At 32.5% G+C, this 25,771-nt stretch overlaps 5 protein-coding genes across 9 annotated transcripts; 2 read left to right on the top strand and 3 right to left on the bottom strand.

Moving 5' to 3' along the window:
* Positions 1-2,477: 2,477 nt before the first annotated feature.
* Positions 2,478-10,037, top strand: LOC130809148 (SH2 domain-containing protein B-like). 3 transcript variants are annotated; one of them, XM_057674796.1, is made up of 13 exons: positions 2,478-3,375; positions 3,471-3,650; positions 4,541-4,732; positions 4,813-4,902; positions 5,126-5,203; positions 5,453-5,617; positions 6,008-6,394; positions 6,537-6,820; positions 6,910-7,072; positions 7,784-8,127; positions 9,051-9,128; positions 9,214-9,295; positions 9,436-10,037. In XM_057674796.1, exons 1-12 carry the CDS (start codon positions 3,319-3,321, stop codon positions 9,239-9,241), a joined length of 2,046 nt encoding a protein of 681 aa, XP_057530779.1. In that variant the 5' UTR covers positions 2,478-3,318; the 3' UTR covers positions 9,242-9,295; positions 9,436-10,037. The 3 variants fall into 3 exon arrangements, with proteins under 3 accessions (XP_057530779.1, XP_057530778.1, XP_057530777.1); XM_057674795.1 differs by having other exon boundaries at positions 2,478-2,824; positions 9,402-10,034; XM_057674794.1 differs by having other exon boundaries at positions 2,478-2,824; positions 9,436-10,032.
* Positions 10,038-10,188: 151 nt separating this feature from the next.
* Positions 10,189-12,538, bottom strand: LOC130809151 (uncharacterized). The gene is made up of 3 exons (XM_057674801.1): positions 11,922-12,538; positions 11,694-11,846; positions 10,189-11,568 (listed from the first exon to the last, which is right to left on the bottom strand). Exons 1-3 carry the CDS (start codon positions 12,318-12,320, stop codon positions 11,416-11,418), a joined length of 705 nt encoding a protein of 234 aa, XP_057530784.1. The 5' UTR covers positions 12,321-12,538; the 3' UTR covers positions 10,189-11,415.
* A 1,167-nt stretch (positions 12,539-13,705) lies between these two features.
* LOC130808563 (xylan glycosyltransferase MUCI21-like) lies at positions 13,706-15,946 on the top strand. Its single transcript, XM_057674022.1, has 2 exons — positions 13,706-13,883; positions 14,586-15,946. The coding sequence occupies exons 1-2, from the start codon at positions 13,706-13,708 to the stop codon at positions 15,944-15,946; spliced, it is 1,539 nt and encodes a 512-aa protein (XP_057530005.1).
* Positions 15,829-20,713, bottom strand: LOC130809149 (ATP-dependent 6-phosphofructokinase 2). 3 transcript variants are annotated; one of them, XM_057674798.1, is made up of 3 exons: positions 20,358-20,713; positions 20,164-20,276; positions 15,829-20,044 (listed from the first exon to the last, which is right to left on the bottom strand). In XM_057674798.1, exon 3 carries the CDS (start codon positions 17,906-17,908, stop codon positions 16,316-16,318), a length of 1,593 nt encoding a protein of 530 aa, XP_057530781.1. In that variant the 5' UTR covers positions 17,909-20,044; positions 20,164-20,276; positions 20,358-20,713; the 3' UTR covers positions 15,829-16,315. The 3 variants fall into 3 exon arrangements, with proteins under 3 accessions (XP_057530781.1, XP_057530782.1, XP_057530780.1); XM_057674799.1 differs by having other exon boundaries at positions 15,829-18,352; XM_057674797.1 differs by having other exon boundaries at positions 15,829-18,352; positions 19,963-20,713.
* A 133-nt stretch (positions 20,714-20,846) lies between these two features.
* Positions 20,847-22,345, bottom strand: LOC130809150 (sufE-like protein 1, chloroplastic/mitochondrial). The gene has a single exon (XM_057674800.1). It carries the CDS (start codon positions 22,343-22,345, stop codon positions 21,266-21,268), a length of 1,080 nt encoding a protein of 359 aa, XP_057530783.1. The 3' UTR covers positions 20,847-21,265.
* Between the last annotated feature and the right edge of the window lie 3,426 nt (positions 22,346-25,771).

Raw genomic sequence — 25,771 nt, 5'->3', positions numbered from 1 at the left:
TCAAACCTTTTTGTTCGTTGTTACTAACAGCAAACAAAAAAGAGACTATGTCACAACGTTTCGAAGGACAAAAAAATCACTATAGGTTCGTTGTTGATAACAACAAAATAACAAATTTATTATTATTTTTTGTCCTTTCAAACAATATAACATGACTTTCTTTTGTTTGTTGTTTGTAAAAGCGAATAAAGAGTTTTGATTTCTTTTACCAGCTTCTTTGTTTGCTGTTAGAAACAACGAACAAATACCTGATTCACGACTACGCTTTTTTTGAAAATTAAAATTTTTCGAAGTTTATTTTGAATTTTTTTTTAAAACAACAAGCTTAGTTTATTCAACTCTTCTTCTATGAGACCATCCCACCATGAGACGTGTTCATACTAACTGTCCATTTTGCTAAAAGTTTCTATAATTGGACTATTCAACTCAAATATGAGGCACATCTCACAGATAGTGAGACCGTCTCAAACAAAAATTTGAGTAGTTTTTTTTATTTTTATTTATTTTTTTATTATTTTTTTTTAAAGTATCGCAGGCTTTATGGACCATCTGTAATTGTATTCCTACATGCCCAACAATGTACTACTACTACTACGGTTTTGGGTTGCAACCCACATTTCATGGATTGACTCAGCCCGAACCATCATGCAGTTTCAATCCGCGGCCCAAAATATTGTTTTTTAACTTTAACCTCCTAAATGCTTTCACTAATTCTTTATCACAAATTATTATTAGAGACGATATATCCGAGAGACGCATTAGATATATGGGTTAAATAGCCTAATTAATATACAAATAAAAGAGAAAACAAGAATGTGGGCTTTTTATTTTGGGGTCGTCTCTCACAAGAGTAGCTAATTCGTTATTGTTTCCGTTTCACCGTAAGACGACCTCAAATGGGTTTGTCCAAACCCTTAAAAAAACTGCATCCTTCTAAGTGTGAATTCAGATTTTATTTTATTTTATATTTTATTTACTAATGGGCTGCTTGTATGGACTCGTATCATGGTGAGACAATCTCATACAAAATTTGATAGAATGCTTTTGAAGGAAATGACCAGTGAGTAGGTTTTGTTTGTTAAATGATTTTTTTTGGTTAGTTTGTTGATTAGTTTTTTTGAATTTGTCCTTTAAATAGGTCAAAAGAAATTACTTGCTAAATTACTTTTGAGCCAACTAAAATCTGACTTTTAACCTAAAACGATTTTGCCAAATATATAACGATTATTGACTGATTGAGATGACTTCTTTGACCAGTTTAAAGAGTTGAATGTTTTTATTTACATTAAAGATAGTTATATAAATCGACGGTTCATCAAACAGATTAGATACTGAATGTTGACTATTTATAAAAAAATATACCACCAAACTAAAGGTCAATGAATTATTAGCTATGAGCACCCTTTTAATTTAACTAGAAGTCAATTTTTTAGTGGACTTAAACAACTTCAGCTAACCTAAAAATTATTCATCATACAAGGTTTTTATTATGTTGATTAACCAATAAGTTAAAAGCCAAAACCATTCGAAAAAAGTTTTATCTAACAAAGCCAAAATGAAAAGGCATCTTTGAGCATATCTCTTTTGGTCGACATTTCACTTTTTTTATTGGGCAATGAGGAAAGTGTGTTAATCTTTCATATAGATGGTAAGAATCAAATATCTGTTACGAGAGGGAAAGGAATAGCCCTCAACCAATGGACTAACCCATAATTATCAGGTTGATAATTTTGAAGACAAGTATAGGAAAAAAATTCATTTAGAAATTGAAAATTTCCACACTAAATAGGAAATTAAGAAAATGTCTTGAGTTGATTGGACTTTGTGCGCACTAAAATAATGTGTGCTTCAACCTTAATATGTTAGTAAAATACAGTGAAGAGTAACAAATGCGCTATATGGGGCAGAGATTAAAGAGTAATATAAGTAGAATGAGTATTGATACACAATAAATTAATGTACACTAAATCTATTCTAAACTTTTTCAAAAATTAGTTTTCAACTACCAAAAAGATGTTGATAAACTCTAAATTCCTGTATCAGTTGAAAAAAATTTAATGTCAATCAAACTACTAAAATGATTTTCTACAAATTTAGTTAATAACTTTTGGAAAAAGTAAAATTTTTATAAAAAATTCCTTCACCAAAATAACTCATTTAAATGAGTTATAAATTTATAATAAAAGTTTTAACCGGTCTTCTAAGAGACTATCTTTCTGAGAGACATCCCTCAGGTCCAACATATTAATGCTTAATATCTACTTTTACTCCACATTTTTTATGAGTTAATTCAATTAAAAATAATATCTAAAAAAAACTGTCTATCACAAGAATTGGTGAAAAAGTTTATGATAATTTATTTAATTTTTCAAATTAGAAGGTAAACTAAAAGAATAGAAAAATTATGTGAAAATCAAACCAAAAACTTACAATAGTCGCGTAACTGAGACAAGATTGATACTCAATTACTCATATTAGTCAAATGAAAAAAAATAAAAAAAATAAAACAAAAATTTTTAAAGGAAAAATAAAACCCGGCAACCGTTATAATCAGCCGTGAAGCAGTTGACTGGCAAACAATCGGCAAAGGCAGAAGACTTAAAAACTCTGAGGAGGGTTCCATCTTCCTACTTTCTTAAAACCCTCAAATTAAAGTATCGATTTTTCTCCTTTTAAAATGGGTAATCAATCAATTGAAAATTTGGGTTATTCTCTGTTGAAAGATCTTCAATTCGAGATAGCCGAAAATCAAACTTCTTTGATTTTCTGTTTCTGGGTTTACTTACCCACTTCTACTGTATTTCCTTCAACAATTCTTCACCAGGTTTTGTCCTTCTTCCCGAAAAGAAAAAGTATTTTCTGGGTTTTGTTTAATGGATTGTTTGTTTTCCAGACGAAATCATAATGTTGTATATTAATGTGTTAGTTTTGTGATTGAGATTATGAAACTTTCCGGTTATGAATGTGTTTGCGTTATTGTATCTTTGCTAGTTTTTGCTGCTTTGCTTCATTATGGAATCTTTTTCTTAATTTTCTCTTTCATGGGTTGTTTGATTTTGTTGAAAATTTTCCTGGTATTAATGGGTGAAGTTGGTGTAATTTTGTGGGAAAAGTTTTATTGTGATGCTTATTCACCCTCAATCATCTCATTTTTTTTACAAAATTCACTTCAATAGCTAACCATTTGGATAGGTGGTAGTGAAAAATCTTGAAAAAACATTTTTTTTTTGATCAAAACCAATCACATGTGAATGACATGGTACCTTTCATGAAAGTTTACTCCATTTAGTACAACCACCAAACGGGCGGATAGGTGAAATGGAGGTGTTGGAATGGAAGGGTAGTGGAAAATTGATTTCCATGCATGTTTACAAAGTAATGAAACATCTTGGACTCAAGTTTTTCATTTTGATTCCCTTGTCAATATGATCTTGTATGGGACTGACATAGATAGTAACAATTGCTTGCAGATGGACTCTGAAAAACCTCTTCTTTCCCTTAATGGAGATAAACGGTTAATGCTTTCGCCTTCTGTTATTTTGCAAAACAAATCTTCTGGCCCAGGGAGCATTGATTCATCTACAGAAGGTCTGTGTGCGATTTCGAATGTTGAGCTTCCTCTAGGACGATGGACTCATATCGGTTGTGCGGTAAATAGCATTGCTTCAATGTTTAATAAGTAAACAAAAGCAAGTACTAACTTTTTTATTAATGGAAATGTCTCATGAACATATCACATGATTTAGGAAGTTGAATTCATTTGGGAGTAATGGCCAACACAGAATACCAACATTTTATATTGTTTAGATTTGCCATCTTGCCTGAAAATATCTAATATGGAACCTTGCCATACCATCATCGAAAGTTTTCATTGCCTGGTTGAGGCACTTGAATGTATGTCTATTACGACTGATGACTAAACCCGAGTTAAAGTGATTTACCAAACTTTTAATATTTGCTATAATTTATCCTAAGATGTTCACATCAACAATCTTTTTTGGTTTGCATATAGAGCACTATTCTTCTGTGTGAGTTATTTCTTTGTTTTGCTCACGTGTTCTAATGTTATAATGGAGGAAGTGTTATGTAGTATAGTTTCTGTGTCCATGATGTTTAGCTGCTATAATGCAAAGCTAAATGAACAAGACCATGGAACTTTGTGATATAAAGAATGGTGGAAAGGTTTTGTTACTAACCACTGATTTGTTTGTTGATCAAAGAAATTTTTTCGATGATGGTTTGATACTGGGAGCCAAATTCTTTGCTATGTAGCAATCCTTAAGGCAATGAATGGGTGCTTTAATGTGGCATGGACATCTATTTTAGCAGAGGTTTAGTATGTATTTAGTGGGTTTAGTTGTATTAATACTAAGATTCAAAAAATTTAGTGTAGGATGCTTATATCACTTATTTGCATTTTGCAACTTTTCCGAAAATAAATGCACCCGAGTGGTAAAACTCCTGTCACTCTATATGGTGCTCTTCATCATAATATGTGATACCTGGCTAATATTCTTGTTCCTTTTGTTTTCAATCATAGGTGTGCAGCGACATTATAAGTATACATCTTGATGGAAAGGTTGTGGGTGAAAGGCCTCTGGATTTATTAGTGGTGAAAGTAACTGACTTTACTTTATCTGCTACGTCCAAAGGATTTAAGGGCCTTGATGGCTATGTCCACAATGCAGCTGTTTTGCCATCTTCATCATCTATCAAGGAGCACCACGTGAAGGTGTAGATCTATGACTATATATATTTATGTCTTCATCCCTGACTTTGCTAAAACTTATTAATCACGTTTTCATTATGCAGGATCCTCCTTTGTGGTTGTCTATTGATAGTTTATCTGCTCCTAATATCCAACCAGAAGATGGTGAAATTTGGAAAATTGTTGGCGGCAAGGTATTAATATTTTTCTCGGGTTCCTACTTTGGTTCATTTGCTATCGTTTGAGTCTCTTTGCTTTTATTGACCTTTATTTTAATTTTCTTATGGGAAGCGAAGAAATCTGTCTTAGTGGTCAAAGAAATCCGTCTCAGTCTTGATGTTTTACTGTGCTTTTGTATTTTTTTTAAAAAAATATGATCTCATCATTGATTCTCTACCATGTGTTACTATTTGGCAGGAATCTTGCCGTAAAATGTTTTCGTTGGATGCCTTACTCTTAGATGCCTTTGGTGAGCCTGTGGACAAGGAATTGGAGGTCTGTTCTCGCATCCATTATTTTAAATGTTTTCAACTTCAATTGAGTGCGAAGCCATACTTAATTTTATTTGATTTTATGTGTATGAAATATATATGGTGTTCCCACTAAAAAATTGTCTCCCATTTTCCCTTTCTTCCGCGTCCTTATTTTGTGCTCCCTCCATCCCAATTTTGTTGCAACATTACGTGTTTTTTTTTTTCTCAAGTGCTGTATGTCATGGGCATTCACTTAATACATGATTTTTAGGTTGTTGCATCACTGATCTATGCTGATGATCACACCCCTGTTGAGAAATCAATCAACAATGAAGCTCCGCTTTTAACAACTTGCAACGGAATTGATTTTCCTTCTAATTATAAACCCAACAAATTACAACAAGGGCGTGCATCTTTTCAACTGAGCATAACTCGGGTATGATATTCTGAACTAAATTAATGCCATTTTTTTTCTTTTACAAGTACTTTAAAGGGAATAATCACTTAACTGAGCTGTAATATGGTATATACATCTGGATAATATTTCAGCCTTTGTATCCAATTCCTTCTAATCTCTGACAAAAAGATACATACAGAGTTTTGAAGCTCTTCAATTTACTTTGAAATACCTTACTAAGTATCAAACGGGTTTTGCTACGTTATAATGCTTATAAAGGTGTGAATTCTCCTCATTTCTATATGCTGTGAGCATCTATACACTTCAATCATGTTGAGTATTTTCTAAAGTATCTAATTACAAGGGATGTAACAATCAACACTAAAATTGTTACCAGGAGTTAATAATGTTTACTTTTCTGCTTTTCAGCTGTCATCCGAATGTGACAATAAACTGTTCTGTGTTAAGTTTAATGTCCTAAATGTGGGCTGTTCTCCTTTTCTTGAGGCATATACTCCACCAATTCGTTGCATTGTAAGGACATCTGATACCAAGAAATCTACTATTTCATGGAAAAAATTGCCATCAGGCGTTCATCTCGTTAATGGATCCAGCTTGCCTCAATTTAGTGTTGGGCACCCAGAGCTGATTCAAAAGGCTGTAGGTGAAGCAATTACAACTCCTCCTTTAAAGAGAAAGAAAGTAGGACAAGATACTCCGTTGCCAGTCAGTAAGGTTGAGCCTTCCGAGCAAGCACCTGATGAAGAATGCAGTTCATATGCTGTGTCTGCTACTGCTACTGCTACTGCTACTAAGGTTCTTAAATTTTTGCTTTCTTAATGTTATAATCTAACACTTATCGGAATAATGTATCTTAATGTTAGTTTATATTTTTAAAATGTAGTATGCACCTTTTTTCTACTGTATCTATATCTTACTCTTTGATTGCATATACTAGGCGCAAAATGCAGTAAAAACCAGTTTGGAAAGTATCCAAGAAAACTATGGAGGCTTAGATAACTCCGCATCTGATTCAGAAAGTGTTGGCGTGAGAACTTTGGAGTTGAAGAACATTTCTTCCAATACCGAATTTGATTCAGATTTGACAATCTTTAGATATTGCCTTGGAGGCTTCTCTGAAAGGTCACTCATGCTTAAGGAGATCTGTTCGTATGCTTCTGAGAAAGACATGGAAGTGATGGCAGAAAAGGTTTCATTTTTTTCCGGTTGCTCCCACCATAGGTACCAGTTACTTCACTCATTTGATAATAAGAAAAGGTTTCTTTCCTTGATATCTTGAACTGAAGAGGATTTATTTGATTTTCTCTTAGGTATCAAATTATGATTGCAAAAAAATTGCTTGAGGAAGGAGAAAAAGCTTGGAATTTGATTTCACAAAATAGTAATAGAGTTCAGTGGGATAATGCTGTCTTCGGGATAGAAGAGCAATTCATGAGGATTGCTTGCTGCAGTTCTAGATCTTTAACTCAACAGGTAACTCCAACATTTCAATGGGTTGCTCACAATGTAACACACAGAAACCAATTGTCACCCGACAATGCCGTTTCTAGCATTTTATGGCCCTAGGAAAACTGAAAGAAATGGGCCGTCTCTATGGAGGGTCGATTTTGAACTTCAACAGGTGTTTTGGAAAATAACAGAAACGGATCCTATACCGTATCATTATTATTATAAATGTAGACGTGTCAAATACTTCTTAATCGATGAAAGAACTAATCATAAACTGCAAATTTTAAATGTCTACTTCATCCACCAGAATTTTCACATATTAGGGAATTTTCTAACTACGAGCCCTAGGCAAATGCCTACCTTGCCTATGGTCAGGAACTGCCTTGTCACTCGAAAATCCTCATGTTCGTCCTAATTATCGCTTACGTACTAAAAGAAGTCAGAAGGGAAATCTCTCTAGAAAATGTTATCTGCTGTAATTTTGAAATGTTTTCTACAAAAGATTTAAAGCAAATCCCAAATGAGACCTACAACTTTATGGTTGATTGTAGCTTTTGTTTTCATGCTAGTAAGTTCCTCTCGAGTTGAACATTTTGGATGGTATTTTTGGTTCCCTTCTCCATCTTTCCGCTTTCAGTCATTAGGTTAAATTTCAAGCCCCATTTGATTAATTTCTGTGATTTTGATTATTTCGTATAAAATAGAACTGATTATTAGAATACTTTGAAATGACAGGACTTTAACTTTTTGAGGAAAATTTCTGGAGGCCATGAGTATCTCGTCAAGGATGATTTTGATAAAATGTGGCATTGGTTATATCCTGTAGCACATACCATATCAAGAAACGGGATCAATGCATTGTGGTCATCTGTATCACCTATGTGGATTGAGGGATTTGTTACAAAGGAAGAAGTGGAGTATGCTCTTCAGAATCCTCTTGGAATTCAAGAACCTGGAACGTTCATCTTGCGGTTTCCAACTACTAGAAGCTGGCCTCATCCGGATGCTGGCAGTTTAGTTGCATCCTATGTCTGCAAAGATTTCTCTTTGCGACACCGACAACTATCTTTGGACTACAGGTATGTTCATTGTCATTGTCATTTTAGGAATAAGCCCCCAAATTCTTCTATAGATGATAACTGCTATTGCATTATTTGGATCTTGAGTGGTTTCGTAACTTAATAATACCTTGAGTGATTTTCTGTGTTGCATATTATGTCACTTAAATGTTGCAATGTAAATGCATAGCTCTCAGGGTGCTACAATTGCTATCACTGTGATTGTGGTTGATTAAAAAGGTTAGTTCACTAGTGGGGTTGGATCTTGGAGCCTAACCGAGATTTTGGCTTGCGGGTGTAATTTCATGAGTTGAGCTTAAAAAAGGATGGATAATTGAGTGGATGTAATACCATAAGTTGAGATTTGATATAAGCTACACTTTCCTTTCTTGATAAATTTGACTGATACTCACCTTACATTGTTCCCCACAATTTTCTCATTTCTATTTCGGATAAAGTCTTCCTTTTCACTCTCGATCATATTATTATTATTATATTTTTTTTGTCTATCATAATGCTTTTCCATGATTTTTGTTCTTTGTATCAGTTACCAATATTCACATGCTCTAATTATTATAAGTGGTTGTTTGGCAAATAGATGTTGGTGGCTCTTGGCTTTTATAATTGACTTGTTTGACCTACTGAATTAGCAAAGAGATATTTGGGAAAATTAAATATTGACTGTTGACCATTTATTAGAGGAAAAGTGGAGCAAAAAGCCAAAAGCCATTGAAAAAGAGCTAACACTTTCAAAAGCCAAAAACTAATAAAAAAGTCAACCCAAGAGCCATCTACCAAACAACCCTATAATGTTTGTGTCAAACCCAACTATGAAGCCTTATGTGATGGAAGGAATATTTTCTTTTTGTCCTAATATATCTTGCATCTTGAAGATGATAGCTCAGTAATTATCTTCAAATGACATTAATTTCTAAATTTTACAGCGCTGGCATTTTTGATAAAAATCAGAAGCCAGTTCAGGAATTGCTTTTATCTGAACCCGAGCTTTCTCGAGTAGGAAGGTATATATGTATCTCCTCTTGTGTATTCTTAGGCCTAGTTACATTTGACTGTGATGAATACCTAAACGTGCATGCTCGAATGCAGGATAGCGAGGAGTCATTTGACTATATAAGTTGCTGTAAAATGTGTATACGTATACCGGGTTTAAAGACTTAGGTCCTCTGAAGTAAGACCCTTGTTCCTACTTCATTATAGTTCCTTTTCGCTGTCGTAATACTTGGTGGATTGTCTCATTACACCGTCAAAGGCTGATATCGAGCTTGATGTTGCAGACTGTAACAAATATTTCATTAATTTTGGTTCCAGATCGAGTGCGCTTACTTAGCCGGAAAAAGAAGGGTTCTTTAATGCCATCTCATCACACAATGGAAGAAGAAGGCTCTTTGACGGAAATTCTTATGATGCTTTGTAAATTATGTCAGGCGCCTTTGTTAATAAAAAAATCATGGAGGAAGCATTATTTCTGTTTTATTAAAATATTGCCGGTAAAGAGTTCTTTTAATAGTTATTTTATATCTGTGTAGTTAGTAAATGGCTATTGGCTAGATTTATCCATTGTTTTGACTAATTAAAAGTATTGTCCCAAGCCAACCTTTTCTGTTATTAGTTATGACTCTCACTTGATAAACAATTTTGTGACTTGCCCAAAATTAACTAAATAAACTAATTAAACGTCATTTATCCAACTTCCAATGGTAGCTCAATTTTGTTTAGAATTCCACGTATTTTTATAATTAACTTTAATGGAAATCAATCAACTACAGAAGTTACATTTTAATTTGAAGGTACAACAAGAAAGTTTAAATTGTCGAAAACTTCTAAATTGTGTTACCAAATATTTCTCCCAAAAATTAAGAAACAATAGGCAACAAATCAAAAATTAAGAAAGTAGCGAAACATTGAAATTGCATAGATATTATCATTATCATCATCATCATCATATTCAAGTGTATCCCGCTCATAGAAAAACTATAGATAAGATCTAGGGAGGGAACGACGGCGGCAACTCATAACCATAAAGGAGAGCGCGACTAAAGGAGTCCCCCGGCTTGAGAAAGATAAGAAAATGTAACTACACGAGAAAGATAAAATAAATACATATAAATAAAATAAAGAAGTAGAACCTAAGTCTTTAAAAGAGACTAGAAAGAAAACAAAACTAATAATAAACGAGACGAGAGAAATAAGATGGCAAGAACACCAAAAGGTAACCTAAGAAGACATCAGTACTCTAAAACATGGATATGACGCCTCCAACTACCCCTATCCCTAGTCAAAGAGGTTTAACTCATGTAAGTCAACTTTTATTTGCTCATCTCAAGTTCTCCTAGGTCTTCCTCGACTCCTCTTACCCTCTACTATAATGCTTTCTACCCTCCTCACAGGGGCGGCGAAAATCTTTCTCTATACATGTTCAAACCACTTCAATTTATTTTCGAGCATTTTTCCGGAAATAGGGGCTACCCCTAATTTTCCCTAAACTCTTAGTTCCTAATTCGATATCAATATGTGCCCACACTTCCACTTCAATATACGCATTTATGTAGCTTCCATCTTATGTTCGAAAATCTTCATTACAGGCCAACATTCTATCCCATATAGCAGAGCAAGTCTGATTAACGCCCGGTAGAATTTTCCTTTCAACTTGCTTGGGAATTTTCTATCACATAGCACCGCGGTGGTTGCTCGCCACTTGAGTCAACCCGCTTGTATACGATGATTTACATCTCCGTCTATCTCCCATCCCTTTGAATGATCGATCCCAAATACTTGTATTTGATCGTACTTTTTAACAACTGCTTTATCAATGGACACCTCTGGTTCACCTACCGGTGTTGTCCCACTAAAGTCACAGGCAAATACTCGATTTTCGTACGACTAATGCGCAACCCTTTACATGAATATGATTAAAAAAATAATAAAAATATGTAGATAACAATTAAAAATATAGAAAAATATTTTTTAAAATAAAAATGCAAAGTAAAATGAACAAATAGCTAATTTTAAAAATGGACCACTATAAAATTCTCATACCAAAACTATTTTAAAAACTAATCATTACATAGAATTCAGTTAAGTAGAATATCTTCAATTGGGCACAATTAAGCACAAGAAACTAATAATCTCTATACAACACAATATCAACAACCTAAAAGAATTACTCTACTTACTAAAAGACTAAAATCTAAACCATGACATGAACATTGAACATTACAAGAACGTAATCTGCTGATTTACCCCTTTTGAATCTACAAAAATTGTAATCTTAGAATTAATCTAGAAAACTCATATCAGCCTATAGCATTTGTTGTCAGTGTAATTGAAGAGTAATAGGGAATCAGAACCACATCCACATTTTAATTTTATCAAAATTGATTCCCCAGAAACCTTTTCTACTTTCACTGATTCTTCTTTCATCTTCACCTTTTCATCCTCTTTCTGCCAATATCATTACAACAAGATTTGATGATTATTTGATTAATTTTTAATAGAAGACAAAAAAAAAAAACAAGAAGATTAAGTACCTTAGAGATTTGTATATGAAAAAAGGGTGATTAAATTACCGTAGTATCAGACAAATATGGAACAGGGTCAGAAATAGTTCTCCTTAATAGAAGCTTTGGCGATGGTTTTGGTGGGAGCGGAGGAAATCGATTCATCAAGTTTCGACTTACAGAGGGTGATGAATCTGTTTCTTGCTTTATCATCCTCATACTCTACAAAATCAAACAAAAAACATGAATTAAAATTTATTTAAATCAAAGAAACGAAAGAAATTGAACTAAAAATACCTTAAAATATGTGTACTCTTCTTTAGGGGTTGAATCCAAGACGAATTTGATCGGGCCAGAAAGAGTACTTTCAAAAAATGGAAGAAAAGATGGCGAAGAAATGGAAGTGGAAGGAGAATCAGGACAAGGAGAAGAACAAGTAGCATAAGTTGAAGAAAAACTTGGTGATCTTATGAATCTTTGTTTCTTTAAAGAAGCTGGAGTTACTGGGAATTGATTGTTTTCTAGGGTTTTTGGAATGAAATTTACAGCTGTTGATTGAAGTTTTCGAAAAACAGGATTCTGGATTTTTGAAGAAGACAATGAGAAATTGTACAAGGATTCTGATTTACATATGTTTTCAAATCTTTTGCGTTTTCTTGTTGAATTCAATCTCTTTCCTGGAATTGTTTTCACCATTGTTGTGTTTTTGATTTCTGTTTTAAGTTAATCTACACTGATTGAGAATTTTGAACTAAGGGGAAATTACTTCTAAGATTGTTCGCTGAATGCTGAGCATTTCATTCCGCTTTGGTCTTTATATACTAATCGCCAATCGGTTGGATACACGCATTGTAAAATTATTTTGAAAATTTCACTTGGGGATTATGAGTTTTTTGTTTTTCATAATTGTTTTTTCTAATTAGGAATGTTAATTTTGACCTTTTAATTTTTTCTTGTGATAGATAAAATATTAAGTTTTTGGTTAAATAAAATACTTATATTGATTGAATTTTGAAATTTGTAGTCAATTACGTTGATTATGCCGTTTTTTTTTATAAAAAAATATCATTACGTCGGGAAAAAATAGTGTAAAATTAACAAAAAAAATTTCACCTTTGTCTACCATGTGAAAAGACTGAAAGGTCAAGATTACCACGTGTATTAAAAAAAATTTCAACCACGTAAAAATCAAAAATTCAGAGTTACAACATAAAATTCCCCAAAAATATGTCTTATTACCCCAAAAATATATTCAGAGTAAATAAATGAAAATATGTTAAAAGGATATTAATCCTTGTCGTACATTAAAGATAATTTCATAGAATTGACACTGTTTTTCTAACATAAAATTCTGTACATTTCTTTTATTGATTTGGAATATCCATACATCATAGTTTCGTACATATAAGGGGAAAGTTAGAAAAGAATATTAATCCTTGTCATTAAGGATGAAAAGAAAATCTCTCAACAATTAGGCCAACATAGATATTTTTCTATGCATTTTTAATTGATGTCTAGTTAAAGATAATTTTATTATCTTAGGAGTACCAAAGGGATATCACTTCTTGAATAGTAAAATCTATTTTTCCCTTTTCAAACCAATACCAAGATATAAAAAATATATTGACTTTCATAGTACTATTTTTGTAACAAATAAGTAAAACGGTTTTATAATGAAACTATCTCTATTGGGCTGACATTTCTATTAAGCTAACCCAGTGTACATTTAATAGATTATATTTTTAAAAGTAATATGTTTTTTAGTCATAAAGTGATCACAATTATAACCTTATATTGATCACTTACAATCTTAAAATGATTAATTAGAAAAAAAGACAAATTATATAGATTCATCTCATACATCACGAAACGGTCCCATCCAAGACCGGTATCTCTCACAAAAGTAACTTCAATGTTGTTAACTAAAAACAAAAGACATAATGCAAATCTAATTGATTTGAACACATTTAACCGGAGAGATTTGATAGTAATTAAAGCAAACTACAACTACAGATACCACGATACCACCTAATCCTCTAAAAACCAATAAAATATTTAGAAGTCCTCTACAAATTATACTAATGATGATTTATGGTGTTTGTAATGGTGCAAAAAAGTTCAGATTTTCAATTGCAATGGCAATGGCAATTCTCTATGTCATGCTTCTCACTCTTTCCATCGTATACTTTGCCTCCTTTTTAATTTTCAATGTATCATCATCTTCCATTTCCATGCCACCTTCATCTTCAACATTTCAAGGTATCTTCTTTTTCTCGTTATTTTCCATTTTTATTTGCTTCACTTGATTTGCTTCAATTTCTTATTTGAAAATGATCTCCCTCAATTTTTATTTTTTTTTTCATCCACACAGTTCAATTTTTTGTCTTATTCTATCAACAATTAAACCGGTCCTTAAGTTCGGGTCAAGCCCTTTGGTAACAATTCACTGGACTTAAAGTAGTTACTTAATTAAACTAATATAAATTTTATCTACTTTTTATTGTTCAAACTTATATATGACTTTTCCATAGCTTTAAACTCCCTCCTATTCACCTTAAAAGTCTTATTTGACTTTTTACGGATTTTAAGAAGAGTCAAAAGTGGGACCATAAGGGTAGGAAAGAGAGTGGTATTATGGGTTTTTTAATGTAAGGGAGGAAAATTAGTATGGGTAATGAAGAGTATAATTGAAAATAGGATAAAGCTACTAAGGGCATAAAAGTCAAAAACCCATACCAAAAACAGAAATGGGACAATTAAAATGACTTGACTACGAAAAGAAATGGAACACATAAGCTGAATAGGAGGGAGTATTATATATATGAATTCGCCCCACATAAAGAGTCTTGCAATGAATTTTATATATCAAGATTGCATGTAAAACTTTAAAATTTTTTTTTTATTATTTTAATGTCAATCGTGTGGATAAATCATAATCTAGTTTAACTTTTTATCGCACAGACAATCAAGTTTATCAAAAAGAGAAGCAACTATCTCAGCAAACATCAACCCCCCATATTCAATCAACAATCTCTTGTGATAGATCTCACTACCATTATGATCTTTGCTCAATCAACTGTCCAACAGTCTTGGACTCTAAAACCTCAACTTTCTATGCTATTGGGCCAACCAGCCCAAGACAATTTATGCAGAAAATAAGACCTTACCCAAGAAAATGGGAGAATTTCACAATGTCTAACATAAACCAGGTAACAATATTATCCGGCCCAAAAGCCCCATTATGTGATGTTACACACAATACTTCAGCACTTTTATTCAGTGCGGGAGGGTACACCGGAAACTTTTTCCATGATTTTAACGAAGGTTTTCTTGCACTCTTCATCACCGTCCAATTAATGTCTTTGACTAATCAAGATGTTAATCTTGTGATTCAAGAAGCACATGATTGGTGGGTTAGCAAGTATAAAAATCTCCTTGGTGCATTTAGTAATTACCCAATTATAATTCTTGATGATCAAAAAATAAATCATTGTTTTAAATCGGCTATCTTGGGCCTAGTCTCACACGGGTTCATGACTATTGACCCAAAATTAATGCCCAGGCCCACAACACTAATTGATTTTCACTTTTTCCTAGATAAGGCCTATAATAAAGCCCAATGGTCAATACTCTCATCGTCGTCATACCCTATATATCCCGTTCGAAAAGGATACAATCAAAATTGTCAAACTATGCCCTTATCAGAGAAGATTGCAGCTAAAACGACCTTCGATTCAAAAAAGACTTGCAATAAAACCCAATACTCTATTCCTCCATATAATTTGGATCAACCCAAATTGATCTTGCTTAGCCGAGCTAATGGGTCGGGTCGGGTAATGTTAAACCAAATCGAGATCATCATCATGGCAGAGAATTTGGGCTTTAATGTAACCGTATTTGAGCCCAAGCCCGAAACACCATTGTCCGAAGCTTATGGACTTATGAAGGAGACTCATGTATTGTTAGGGATCCATGGGGCAGCATTGACCCACTTATTATTTCTTCGACCCGAATCAATTTTCATACAAGTAGTTCCTATTGGAACTGATGATGTTGCAGAGATGTGCTATGGAAGACCCGCCAAGGAAATGGGCTTACAATATTTGGAGTATAAAATTAGCATTGAAGAGAGTAGTTTGGTTGAGAAGTATGATAAACTAGACCCTATTCTTCATGATCCAATGTCTCAAAAAAATGGGTGGGTATTTTTGAAAAAGGTTTATTTGAAGCAGCAAAATGTTAGATTGAATTTAATTAGATTTAGAAAATATTTGAAGTATGCATATAAAAAGGCTAAGATTTTCATGTATAAGGTAGGTTGATGATGTAATTTTAGTAAAAAAACATTTGTTATGATTTGATGTGTTTTTTAATAATGAGGCATTTTATGTTGAGGAGAATTTGCTATGTACTCCTTGAGCTTGGGATTGGTGTTTGCCCACGATTGGCACTTCTCACTACTCTTGTGAGAGACTGTCTCTCGATAAAACGATTTTAACACAAAGAATCTATATGCTAATAATTGTATTAGTGAGGTTATTTAACCTTTCACAGAGAGACAGTCTCATCGTGACGAGCGACTTAGGCAAGCATGTTGAGATGTAAAAACATGTACATAAAATTTGTAACATTATTTTTTTAATGTGTAACATACTAACATAGATAAAGCTAATGTAGTGTTGCCCAATATACTACATTGAAGTAGTCCTTTGAAAATCTGGTTGATTAGTAACAGACCTAACCCAAGCCCACTTATGATCCTTAGTATCCACCACATTCCTAGCCTCAGCCACGTCCTTCACTGGAATATACGCATAATTTCCGTTCACTTTCCCTGCAACAAATCCTGTATAACCGGCCATTACTCCATGAATCGCGGAATAAGCTAACAATGTGCAGTACAAATTATCAGTTGCATTCGCAGGAACTGCTCGTATCATATATGTTGGATCGATGTACTTCACAGAAAACAACTCGTTTTCGTGTTCTCTCTTCCACCATTTATTTAGCTCCGTTTTCAACCACAACCCTACATCTAAGAACATGGGGTTCCCTGACTCGTCGTGCTGCTGCTGCTCGTCGTTTCTCGGTATCAAGTCTTGTCCTGCACCTTCAGCCACAACCACTACAGCGTGGTCGTTTTCCCTCAAACGTCGCTCTAAAAACTCGAATAGCCCCCCTTTTCCTTCAAGGTAAAAATCGTTTTCCGGGATCAGGCAACAGTCCACATCACGACTGCTTAAGGTTGCATGCAGCGCGATGTGGCCTGTGCTACGTCCCATTAGCTTTACTAATCCAATTCCGTTCACTGCACTTTCGGCTTCCACATGAGCTGCATTGATCGCTTCCTGAGCGATCTCTACAGCTGTTTGGAACCCGAACGATTGGTCTATGATCCCAACATCATTATCAACAGTTTTCGGTATTCCTACAACCGAAACATTGAGTTTTCGACAGCGAATCTCATCATATATTTCAACTGCCCCACGCATGGTTCCATCTCCGCCAATGATATAAACTTGGTTAAACCCATGAAGATGAATCGCATCTACAATCTTCTTAAGGTCAAACCCGCCTCTAGAAGTTTCTAAGACCGTCCCACCACGCTTATGCCAATTATGTACCATATTTGGGCTAAGCAACACAGGTTCACATGAGTAAAACCCTCTATAACCCGAACGGATCCCAAACACTTGACGAACTCCATACAGGTTGGAAAGGCCGATAACAAGCTCTCGCAAAACAGTGTTGAGGCCGGGGCAAAGGCCCCCACAGGTGACAATTGCAGCCTTAACAGTTTCGGGATCGAAATAAACGAGCTTTTGAGGGCCAGAACGATGGTAGGCGAAAGCAAAGCCATGGTTATCAGCAACAGAAAGATCATACAAAACATGTTTGAGAATGATATCAGAAGAAGGAGAAATGTAGAAGGATTGAGGAGGGTGATAAAATGGGTTTCTTGCTAATGGATTTGTAACTGTTTTCAACTGGGAGGATGGTAAGTAATCCTTTAAATGAGGTACTTTGATGATTTTTATTTTGGTTAAGGAAAAGTTTTGCAATTCTTCTATAGTTTCTTCAATTTGATCACAGATTTGTGCCATTTTTCCTTTGATTTTACTGATAAATTTTAGTGATTTTACTGGTTTATACAGAATAATAATGAAGGGGAGAAAGAAGCACACATGTAAGAGGGAAAACCCACAAGTTTGCACCTGGCAAAGATAAAAGCTTCCAGATGGACAGAGCAGGAGCTGACAAGATAAAAGAAATGGTTTGTCCATTACTTGATACTACTTGATAATAAAAAAGGTCGACCCGTTAATAACCCAACCCTTTTAAAGATTTAACGGGCTTGACCCTTTTTAACGGGTCGGGTCATAGGCTTTTATCAGGCCCGCTCTAGTTTGCACCAACTTTCTTAGTTCTCCTTAATCTATGAGGCATATCTTATGAATAATTGTAGAAAGGTTGAATCACTTTAAAGATTGGCCTTTTGCATTTCGCCAAACTAGACCAACAAACAATTGATCGAAAGAAAGCAAGCGAGACAAAGAAAGAGTTTAAGTACTGACCTTCTCTAGATTTATATCATGAATAATGTGAGAGCTTTACGATCATAATTTTTGTATTAGTTCTTAACCGAAAGACAAATCTTGTTATGGAGGCCCTTCATAAGTGTATGATCTGGTTGATCAGTCAGCTCCTCTGAACTCTTCAAGTACCACCTGAATTACAAATATCAGCATGTGATATATGTCAAAATCTATTAGCAAAGCTGTGAAAAATGGTCAAAAATATGGATGTATTTTGATACGGATGAAGTATATATATAATATATCAACACCTCAATTGTCCCTTCACCACTTAACACATCCACAATGTGATAACTAGAAAACCTTATGTGCCCAAAACTGAAATGCACTAACCACCAAGCTGATTATAAAGCAATTATGACTTCTAATCATAGTGCAAAAATGTGATAACGGACACAGGTAATGCAGTAGCGGTATGATGTGGTTGTCGTACTTAATCAAAGCATTCATCTTTTGTTGAGATCAAAAGAAATTAACACGGCGAAAGAATAATAAGGAAAGAACCCTCATGTTCATCTCTTTTGCTTCTCCAATTGTCTTGTCCTCAAAGAATATGATAGTTAACACAAACTCTTCATAGATTTATATAACAAACTCAGCACATAATGTGATTCTAGATCATAGTGCAAAAATGCGGTAACAGTCGTCGTAGTTACGAACACTGTGATGCGGCAATGGGGATGATGCATTTTCCATACCGCCAAATATCGGCCTAAACCATGAAATATCGTTTAGAACGGCCTAAAATGCGGTTTTTTACACCTTCACGATGCGAGTAATACCGGTTCAGTAAATTTGAAAACCATTAAGATACGGTAGATATGACACGATGTGGCCTTGTTTATGCATTATGTTCTAGATGTCGAACAAGCAACCGACAAAAGAAAAAAAAAAAAGAAAAACCCTAAGTCCTTTCATTAGAGAAACTAAATAATTAAACAAATATAAGCAATAAAATGGAAGATATGGAATAAAAAAAGAAAGTTGAAGCAAACTTCACGGGAAAAAACATTAGAACACAAAATTGAGGGGCAAACGATCCAAAATGGAGTTCAGTTTTGGACAGTTTCCTCCAATTTTTTTAATAGCTACACTTCCCTCAAAAATCTCACATAAAAAGAAGAAGTGTAGCTATTAAAAAAGAGAGGTAGCTTTAGAGATTGCTTATACACATCCAAACACATTTAAAGCCTAGCATGCAACTAAATAGTACTTCCTCTGTTCCATTATACTTGTTACTGATGGTGACATTTCTCCACTGAACATGTCAATATCAGTAGCAAGTATATCAGAACAGAGGAATTAGATTCAATGCTCCATTGCATTGTAAACCACTTACTTTGACTTTACTCACATTATACAGAATTCGAACCAAGAAAAGATCATGTCAACAATAATTTTGTGTGGACGACATAGATTCATCACCCCAAAATAGCAGTTAACGACATGTCATCTGACAGGAAAAAAGTATTGGCATCAAAGTCCATAAACAAAACAAAAAAGAATGAGACGCCTTCAGCACAGGCTCAACCATCTCCAGCAAACAGGAAAAAATACAAGTAGATGAAAATATGCGGTAAACTGTACATCAAATACACTGCATCAACTCAAAATTTCAACAACACTTTATACTCATATATAACTATAGTAGCATCAAAATTTCATGTGGGGCGTATTATATATGCTAACATAGAGAAGGTGTAGAGGGAAGGAGGAGAAGACATGGGCTAATTATGTCATACCTCAGTAGGTGTGCTGCCCCTTGTTAAAGAGAAATCAATTTATTGAAAGGAAATTGTGTATCATAGTCAAGCTTATTTGCTACTGCATAAATAATTATAATTATCAATTTCCCCATTAAAACAAGTCAAAAGAATCCCACCAGCTACATGAAAGCATGTATTAAGGAGGCTAGTACAAACAAACTGGTCATTAGTCATTACCTTTCAAGACGGTGAGGATTTTGTTCGGCTTTTCTTTCACTGATAATGCTAAAGCATCAATATAGGCGTTCCACCATTTGAATTGAATGAAAAAGCTTTAGATTTCTCAAAACCTAATATCACGTAGAAATTAACAAAGGTAATACAAGAAAAGGAAAAGAAACTAATGAGCATCAAATTTATAATTGTATTACTTTGTGCTTTGGATTGTTCTACAATGGGCCATCCCACGAGCCAGGCAGCAGGCCTTATCCGTGCCATGGGTCGGGCCATGTCACCTTCCCCAAATGTCGTCCTTGGCACGCATGAGGCCCACCTCTTCGTTTTTTGTGCGGTAATGGGTCAAGCTTCGATTTGGTTCAGGTCGTGCAGAGCTGCCTACTTCTCTCTTTAATTACAAAGAATAAAAACTTGGTGAAGATTGCTAGGGCGTATTCCAAGATTTTTAATAGGATTACTCTGGGCATTACTCCTAAAACCAATCCTATATAAACCACTCTTAAAAACCCATTAATCTTTGCTGATGAGTCCAACTACTAGAACAAATGCTAAAGAAAACTCAAAATGTATAATGGAAGCAAATTTGGGGATTACTAAACTCATTAGCATTTTAAGGTCAAAATATACCAAAATACTTTTTTGAAAGCAAGAATATTGAGCTCCAGTACAAATTTAATCAATAGTTCAAAGAAAATAAGCATTGCATAACCATAAGCACACCTCCAATGTCGTGATCAAAAAGCATATAATCACTTGCTAAACCTTTAACATAATAAAGGTTTTTGCATTGAGCTATATGGTAGTGTATTATTCCAATGACACCATTTACAAATACCTAAGAGAAACAAAGTTTAATTACCTAAATATAATGATAGCTAACAACTAAAATCAGAATGAAAATTTAATACATGTAAAAAAACATCTAAAAGTAGCACTGTTTACTTGAACCCAAAAACAGCAAGAGTACATCACATATCAGTAGCAATAGGACCTTAGGTTTCAAGCAATCATATATTCATATGTCCTTAAATAAAAAGTATCATATATTTTCCATATGAATTAAGACCTCATTGAAGAGACTAGAGAGTGCATACTAACAATCTCATCTTGCAACTTCTACTTCAGCTGGTGTCTTAGCAATGATAGACAAAGCATGTAAACCTCCTTCCAATTCATCCTGCAACAAACTGTATATCATTCTATGCCTCTTAACCAAACTCTTGCCCTCAAATTCGTTAGAAACAATCTTCAAATTGAAATGTGTTTCTCCATCACTCCCCTTTACTCCTACATGCCCAGCATGTTGATAAGATATATCCTCAAGTTCTAATTCTATAGGCTTCAATTCTTTCTCCAATTTCTCTCTAATTCTCTCCCCTCTACTCCCCAACCCCGAACTCGGCTTATTAGGAGTATCAAGCTCCAAACTTTCAACCCCAGAAGAGTCATTAAGTTCCTGTTTAGGTTCAAAATGATCAGTACCCATTTGTGAACTCATTCCAGATAGCTTAGTTTCTTGGTTTTTTTCAGCTTCCATGCCCAAAAGAAGAGCCTTTCTCTGAATCATCTTCAACATATTCAAAAACCCATTATTCCTGGAAGGAGTTAAGTTCTGTTGAAGACCTAAAAGGGTAATAAAATCAGGAGAAACCCTTAAAATTTCAGAAATAGAACAACCAGAAAGACCCAAAACAAGTAAAGCAGCAAGACCCTTTGTCATAATTGAATCAGAATCAGCTTCAAAATAAACAGCAACATTTTGATTCTCATTATTATTATTATTATTAGGGGGATTATCTAAAAAAGCTCTAACCCAAACCTGAGAAACGCAACCTTGTACTTTGTTGTCATTAGTTTTGTATTGATCTTGAAGAGGAGGGAGTTTGTTGGCATAAAACATAAGTTGCTGGTATTTGGCTTTTGGGTCTTGAGCTGCTTGAAAAAGTTTAATGATTTCTTGAAGTTTCGGGGGAAGTTCTTCAATGGATTGAAGAGATGAAGAAGATGATTGGGAAGGGATAGATTGGGGCGGTTTTGTTGGAATACGTTGGAATGAGATTGATTTGAAGGAGGAAAAAGATGAACAAATTAAGGGTTTCAAAGAAGAAGATGGGAAGAGGTTGAAATTGGGTAACTTGGTAGAGATGGCTCGGATTGACAGAGGGATTGAAATGGATGACATTGTGAATGAACAAGAATCGAAGAGGGAATAAGAAAAAGTAACTACACCAAACGAAACTGATTCATAGCACTTGGTAATAAAGTGTTAATGACTTACGACTATATATCGAATAGTTACTTTATTAGAGTTAATCAAAATCAATTTGATTTATAATTAGGGTATGAGTGTTGATTTAGGATATTATTGAAAATATTTTCATTTTCCATGTTCAATAAAAATTTAATAATTGTTAAACCTAATATACGTTTTAGACTTATTTTAGACCCGAATTTATATTAAACTAGTATAAAATTTTCTGCAATATATAGAATTATTAATATTAAGATAAAAATATTAATTTTTAAAAAGTATTATTGTTATAAAATTAAAATTTTCACGTTAAAGATGTTATAAATGATAAAATTATTATTAATATTATCATTATTATTATTTAAAATTAAATTATATTATAATAATTTGATGATAGACATATTTTTTTTTCTTCTTTCTCTTATAAGTATACTAACTTCCCTTTGATTTATTTTATGTAATGTAATAAAATCAACATTATCTTGTATTAGTATATGCGCCCGTACACAGTACAGGTATATTAATCTTTTGATTTATATAAATGCATTTCAAAAGTTGAAAATTGTACTAATTTTTAATGTATCACATTGTATATGACGTAAAAAGTAAAAATTATCGCATAGTCATTTACAAACAGGTTATACGAACATATTTAAAAAAAAATATAGTAATGTCTAAATCATTTCTCTTTAAATGCTTATCTTAAAAAGCTTTTATAATAACTTTATATATCTAATCCATGCACAAAACTTTAGTTTTCAATCACTATTTTTTATTTAAGTACACGTGTACCATTCTCATAAGTTAGTTTTGTTAAAGCAGACTAATAATTTAGATACTAAAAATATAATTTTAATTATGTACTTATTGATATTAAATTAGTCAATATCGTAAGTGTAATTTATATTTTTGATTTTAAATTATTAATTAACTTTTGAAAGTAAAATACATATCACAACTTCCTTAATTATTATATCAAATCCATCATAAATTCTAACAGGAATTAATTAATTTTTAATTGATTTTTTTATTTTTTGATTTGATGATTGATTTTTTATATAAATTCAGAATGTAATTTTAATTACTTAATTTACTATTTCTATAATAATCAAATAATATAAACTTATGATAATCTTTATATTATTATTTCTTTCAAAAGTTAGAGTGAAATAAGTCAAAATATTTTTTTACATAATCTTTTGATTTCTTTTTTTTTTTTGCCATTCTAATAATAAAAGATTAATTGTTATTATTTGTTAAATTCTATCAATCTACCATTTTTAGTCATATTAATACTAAAAATTAATTAATATGTCATTTAATTTTTTTCATTTGTGCCTACTTAGAGGATGACACTTAGAATTTTTCAACATTTTAATAGTATTTTATGATATGATATATAATGTGATGATGATATGATAGTTAATAAATTATGCAATTAACCATTTTGATTATTTTATGTGGCAAATTCAAATCTTTATAAAATTTTTTTTTATGGTATTAAGTTAAAAAAATATAGCAATTAAATAATTTGATTATTTCATATAGCAAATCTTTATAAGAACGCCACATAGAATTTTTGAAAAAGATAAACAAATTAATGGTTTCAAAGAAGAAAAAGATGGGAAGAGGTTGAAATCGGGTAATTTGGTAGATATGGCTCGAATTGACAGAGGGATTGAAATGGATGACATTGTGAATGAACAATAATCAAAGATGGAATGAGAAGAAGTAATTAGACCAAACAAAACTGATTCATAGCACTTAGGAGTTAAGGGTTAATGGCTTACGACTATACATCCAAGAGTTACTTCATTTAATCAAAATCAATTTGATTTATAATTAGGGTATGAGTCTCGATTTAAGATATTATTATAAACATTTTTATTTTTCATGTTCAATAAAAATTAAATCATTTTTATAAATTTAATATATGTTTTAGATTTATTTTGGACCAAAATTTATATTAAACTAGTATAAAATCCCTTGCAATACATGGGAATTATTAATATTAATATATAGAAATATTATAATTTTTAAAAAGTATTATTGTTATACAATTAAAATTTTCACGTTAAAATTATATAAATGATAAAATTATTATTAATATTATCATTATTATTATTATTATTATTTAAAATATAATTATATTATATAGACATATTTTTCTCCTTTCTCTTAGAAGTATACTAACTTCCCTTTGATTGATTCCATCTAATGTAATAAAATCAAGTTAATAAATATAGCAATTAACCATTTTGATTATTTCATGTGGTAAATCCAAATCTTTATAGAGAAATCTTTTTGATAATTGTATGGTATTAAGTTTAGAAAATATAGCAATTAAACAATTTGATTATTTTATGTAGCAAATCTTTATAAGAATGCCACATGGAATTTTTCAATCCTTTTAGTTAATTGTATGATGATACGTTTTAAACTTAAACTCGATTTGTCTTCTTTTAGATTTATTTTGACACTTTTTAATCTCAAACTCCACTTATTGATCTTTTTATGTTTAGTTATACCTTAAAATTGAAAACTTATCCTGGACTCAATTTAGCCTATTTTAAATATATTATGACTCATTTTAGTCTTAAATTCAATTCGTGATATATTTAAACCTACTTATACCTTAAAACTATATGCACTATATAATAAGGTTTGGTTTCTTGTTTGACTTGACAAGTTTGGCTCTAAATCTAAGTTTTCCGTGAGTTTAGGTTTGTCATTGATATTATTGCTTACTAATACAAATCCGCACGAATTTTAAATATGTTAATATTTTAATAAATTTTTAGACTAATTAAAATATTAAATTTTAGACTGTTTATATTGTAATTTCTGTCATTAAAGAGTTAACATATTTTTAAAAAGAAATAATTGCATTACTAAAAATTAGACAATATTTTTATTTGATTAATTTTTATTGCACTATTTTGTAGGTGAGATAGTTTGATTGCATACAGACTAATTACAAGTGGCTGCTTTTTTGCATTAATTTATTTGTTGCCAAATTGACATTTAATTCAATATTTTTGACATTTTTCCCAAAATTCAAAATTGAAATTATGGTAGTCTAACAATATAAATGATTGATTGTAATGATCTATTAAATAAATTTTATGTCATTTCAATTTTAAGGAACAATTGCTGGAAAAAAAAGGCAATTATGTATTTCCAGTATTTCCTAAATCATAGTATAATTTAAATAACTTTAATTTATTATGCAGTATAATTTTCTACATAGTACATCATACATTTCGCAATATACTTTTTTAAACAGTACATCACTTATATTACAGTGTAATTCCAATAATTTATCAGAAAATATATAATTTTCTACATAGTACATCA

This window comes from Amaranthus tricolor, chromosome 3 (genome assembly GCF_026212465.1).
Source record: "Amaranthus tricolor cultivar Red isolate AtriRed21 chromosome 3, ASM2621246v1, whole genome shotgun sequence".
In the NCBI taxonomy this organism is placed as follows: Eukaryota; Viridiplantae; Streptophyta; class Magnoliopsida; order Caryophyllales; family Amaranthaceae; genus Amaranthus; species Amaranthus tricolor.
This window is presented reverse-complemented; position numbering and strand designations above follow the sequence as displayed.

Bases quoted from the DNA above. Each gene is read 5' to 3' on its own strand.
- LOC130809148 (XM_057674795.1), top strand. From the start codon at position 2,678: ATGGGTAATCAATCAATTGAAAATTTGGGTTATTCTCTGTTGAAAGAT. The intron at 4,733-4,812 runs GTGTAGATCTAT...TTCATTATGCAG, and splicing joins TCAAGGAGCACCACGTGAAG to GATCCTCCTTTGTGGTTGTC. The intron at 5,204-5,452 runs GTCTGTTCTCGC...CATGATTTTTAG, and splicing joins CTGTGGACAAGGAATTGGAG to GTTGTTGCATCACTGATCTA.
- LOC130809151 (XM_057674801.1), bottom strand. From the start codon at position 12,320: ATGGTGAAAACAATTCCAGGAAAGAGATTGAATTCAACAAGAAAACGC. The intron at 11,847-11,921 runs GTATTTTTAGTT...TTGATTTTGTAG, and splicing joins AAGAGTACACATATTTTAAG to AGTATGAGGATGATAAAGCA. The intron at 11,569-11,693 runs GTAATTTAATCA...TGATATTGGCAG, and splicing joins CATATTTGTCTGATACTACG to AAAGAGGATGAAAAGGTGAA.
- LOC130808563 (XM_057674022.1), top strand. From the start codon at position 13,706: ATGATGATTTATGGTGTTTGTAATGGTGCAAAAAAGTTCAGATTTTCA. The intron at 13,884-14,585 runs GTATCTTCTTTT...TTTATCGCACAG, and splicing joins TTCATCTTCAACATTTCAAG to ACAATCAAGTTTATCAAAAA.
- LOC130809149 (XM_057674797.1), bottom strand. From the start codon at position 17,908: ATGGACAAACCATTTCTTTTATCTTGTCAGCTCCTGCTCTGTCCATCT.
- LOC130809150 (XM_057674800.1), bottom strand. From the start codon at position 22,345: ATGTCATCCATTTCAATCCCTCTGTCAATCCGAGCCATCTCTACCAAG.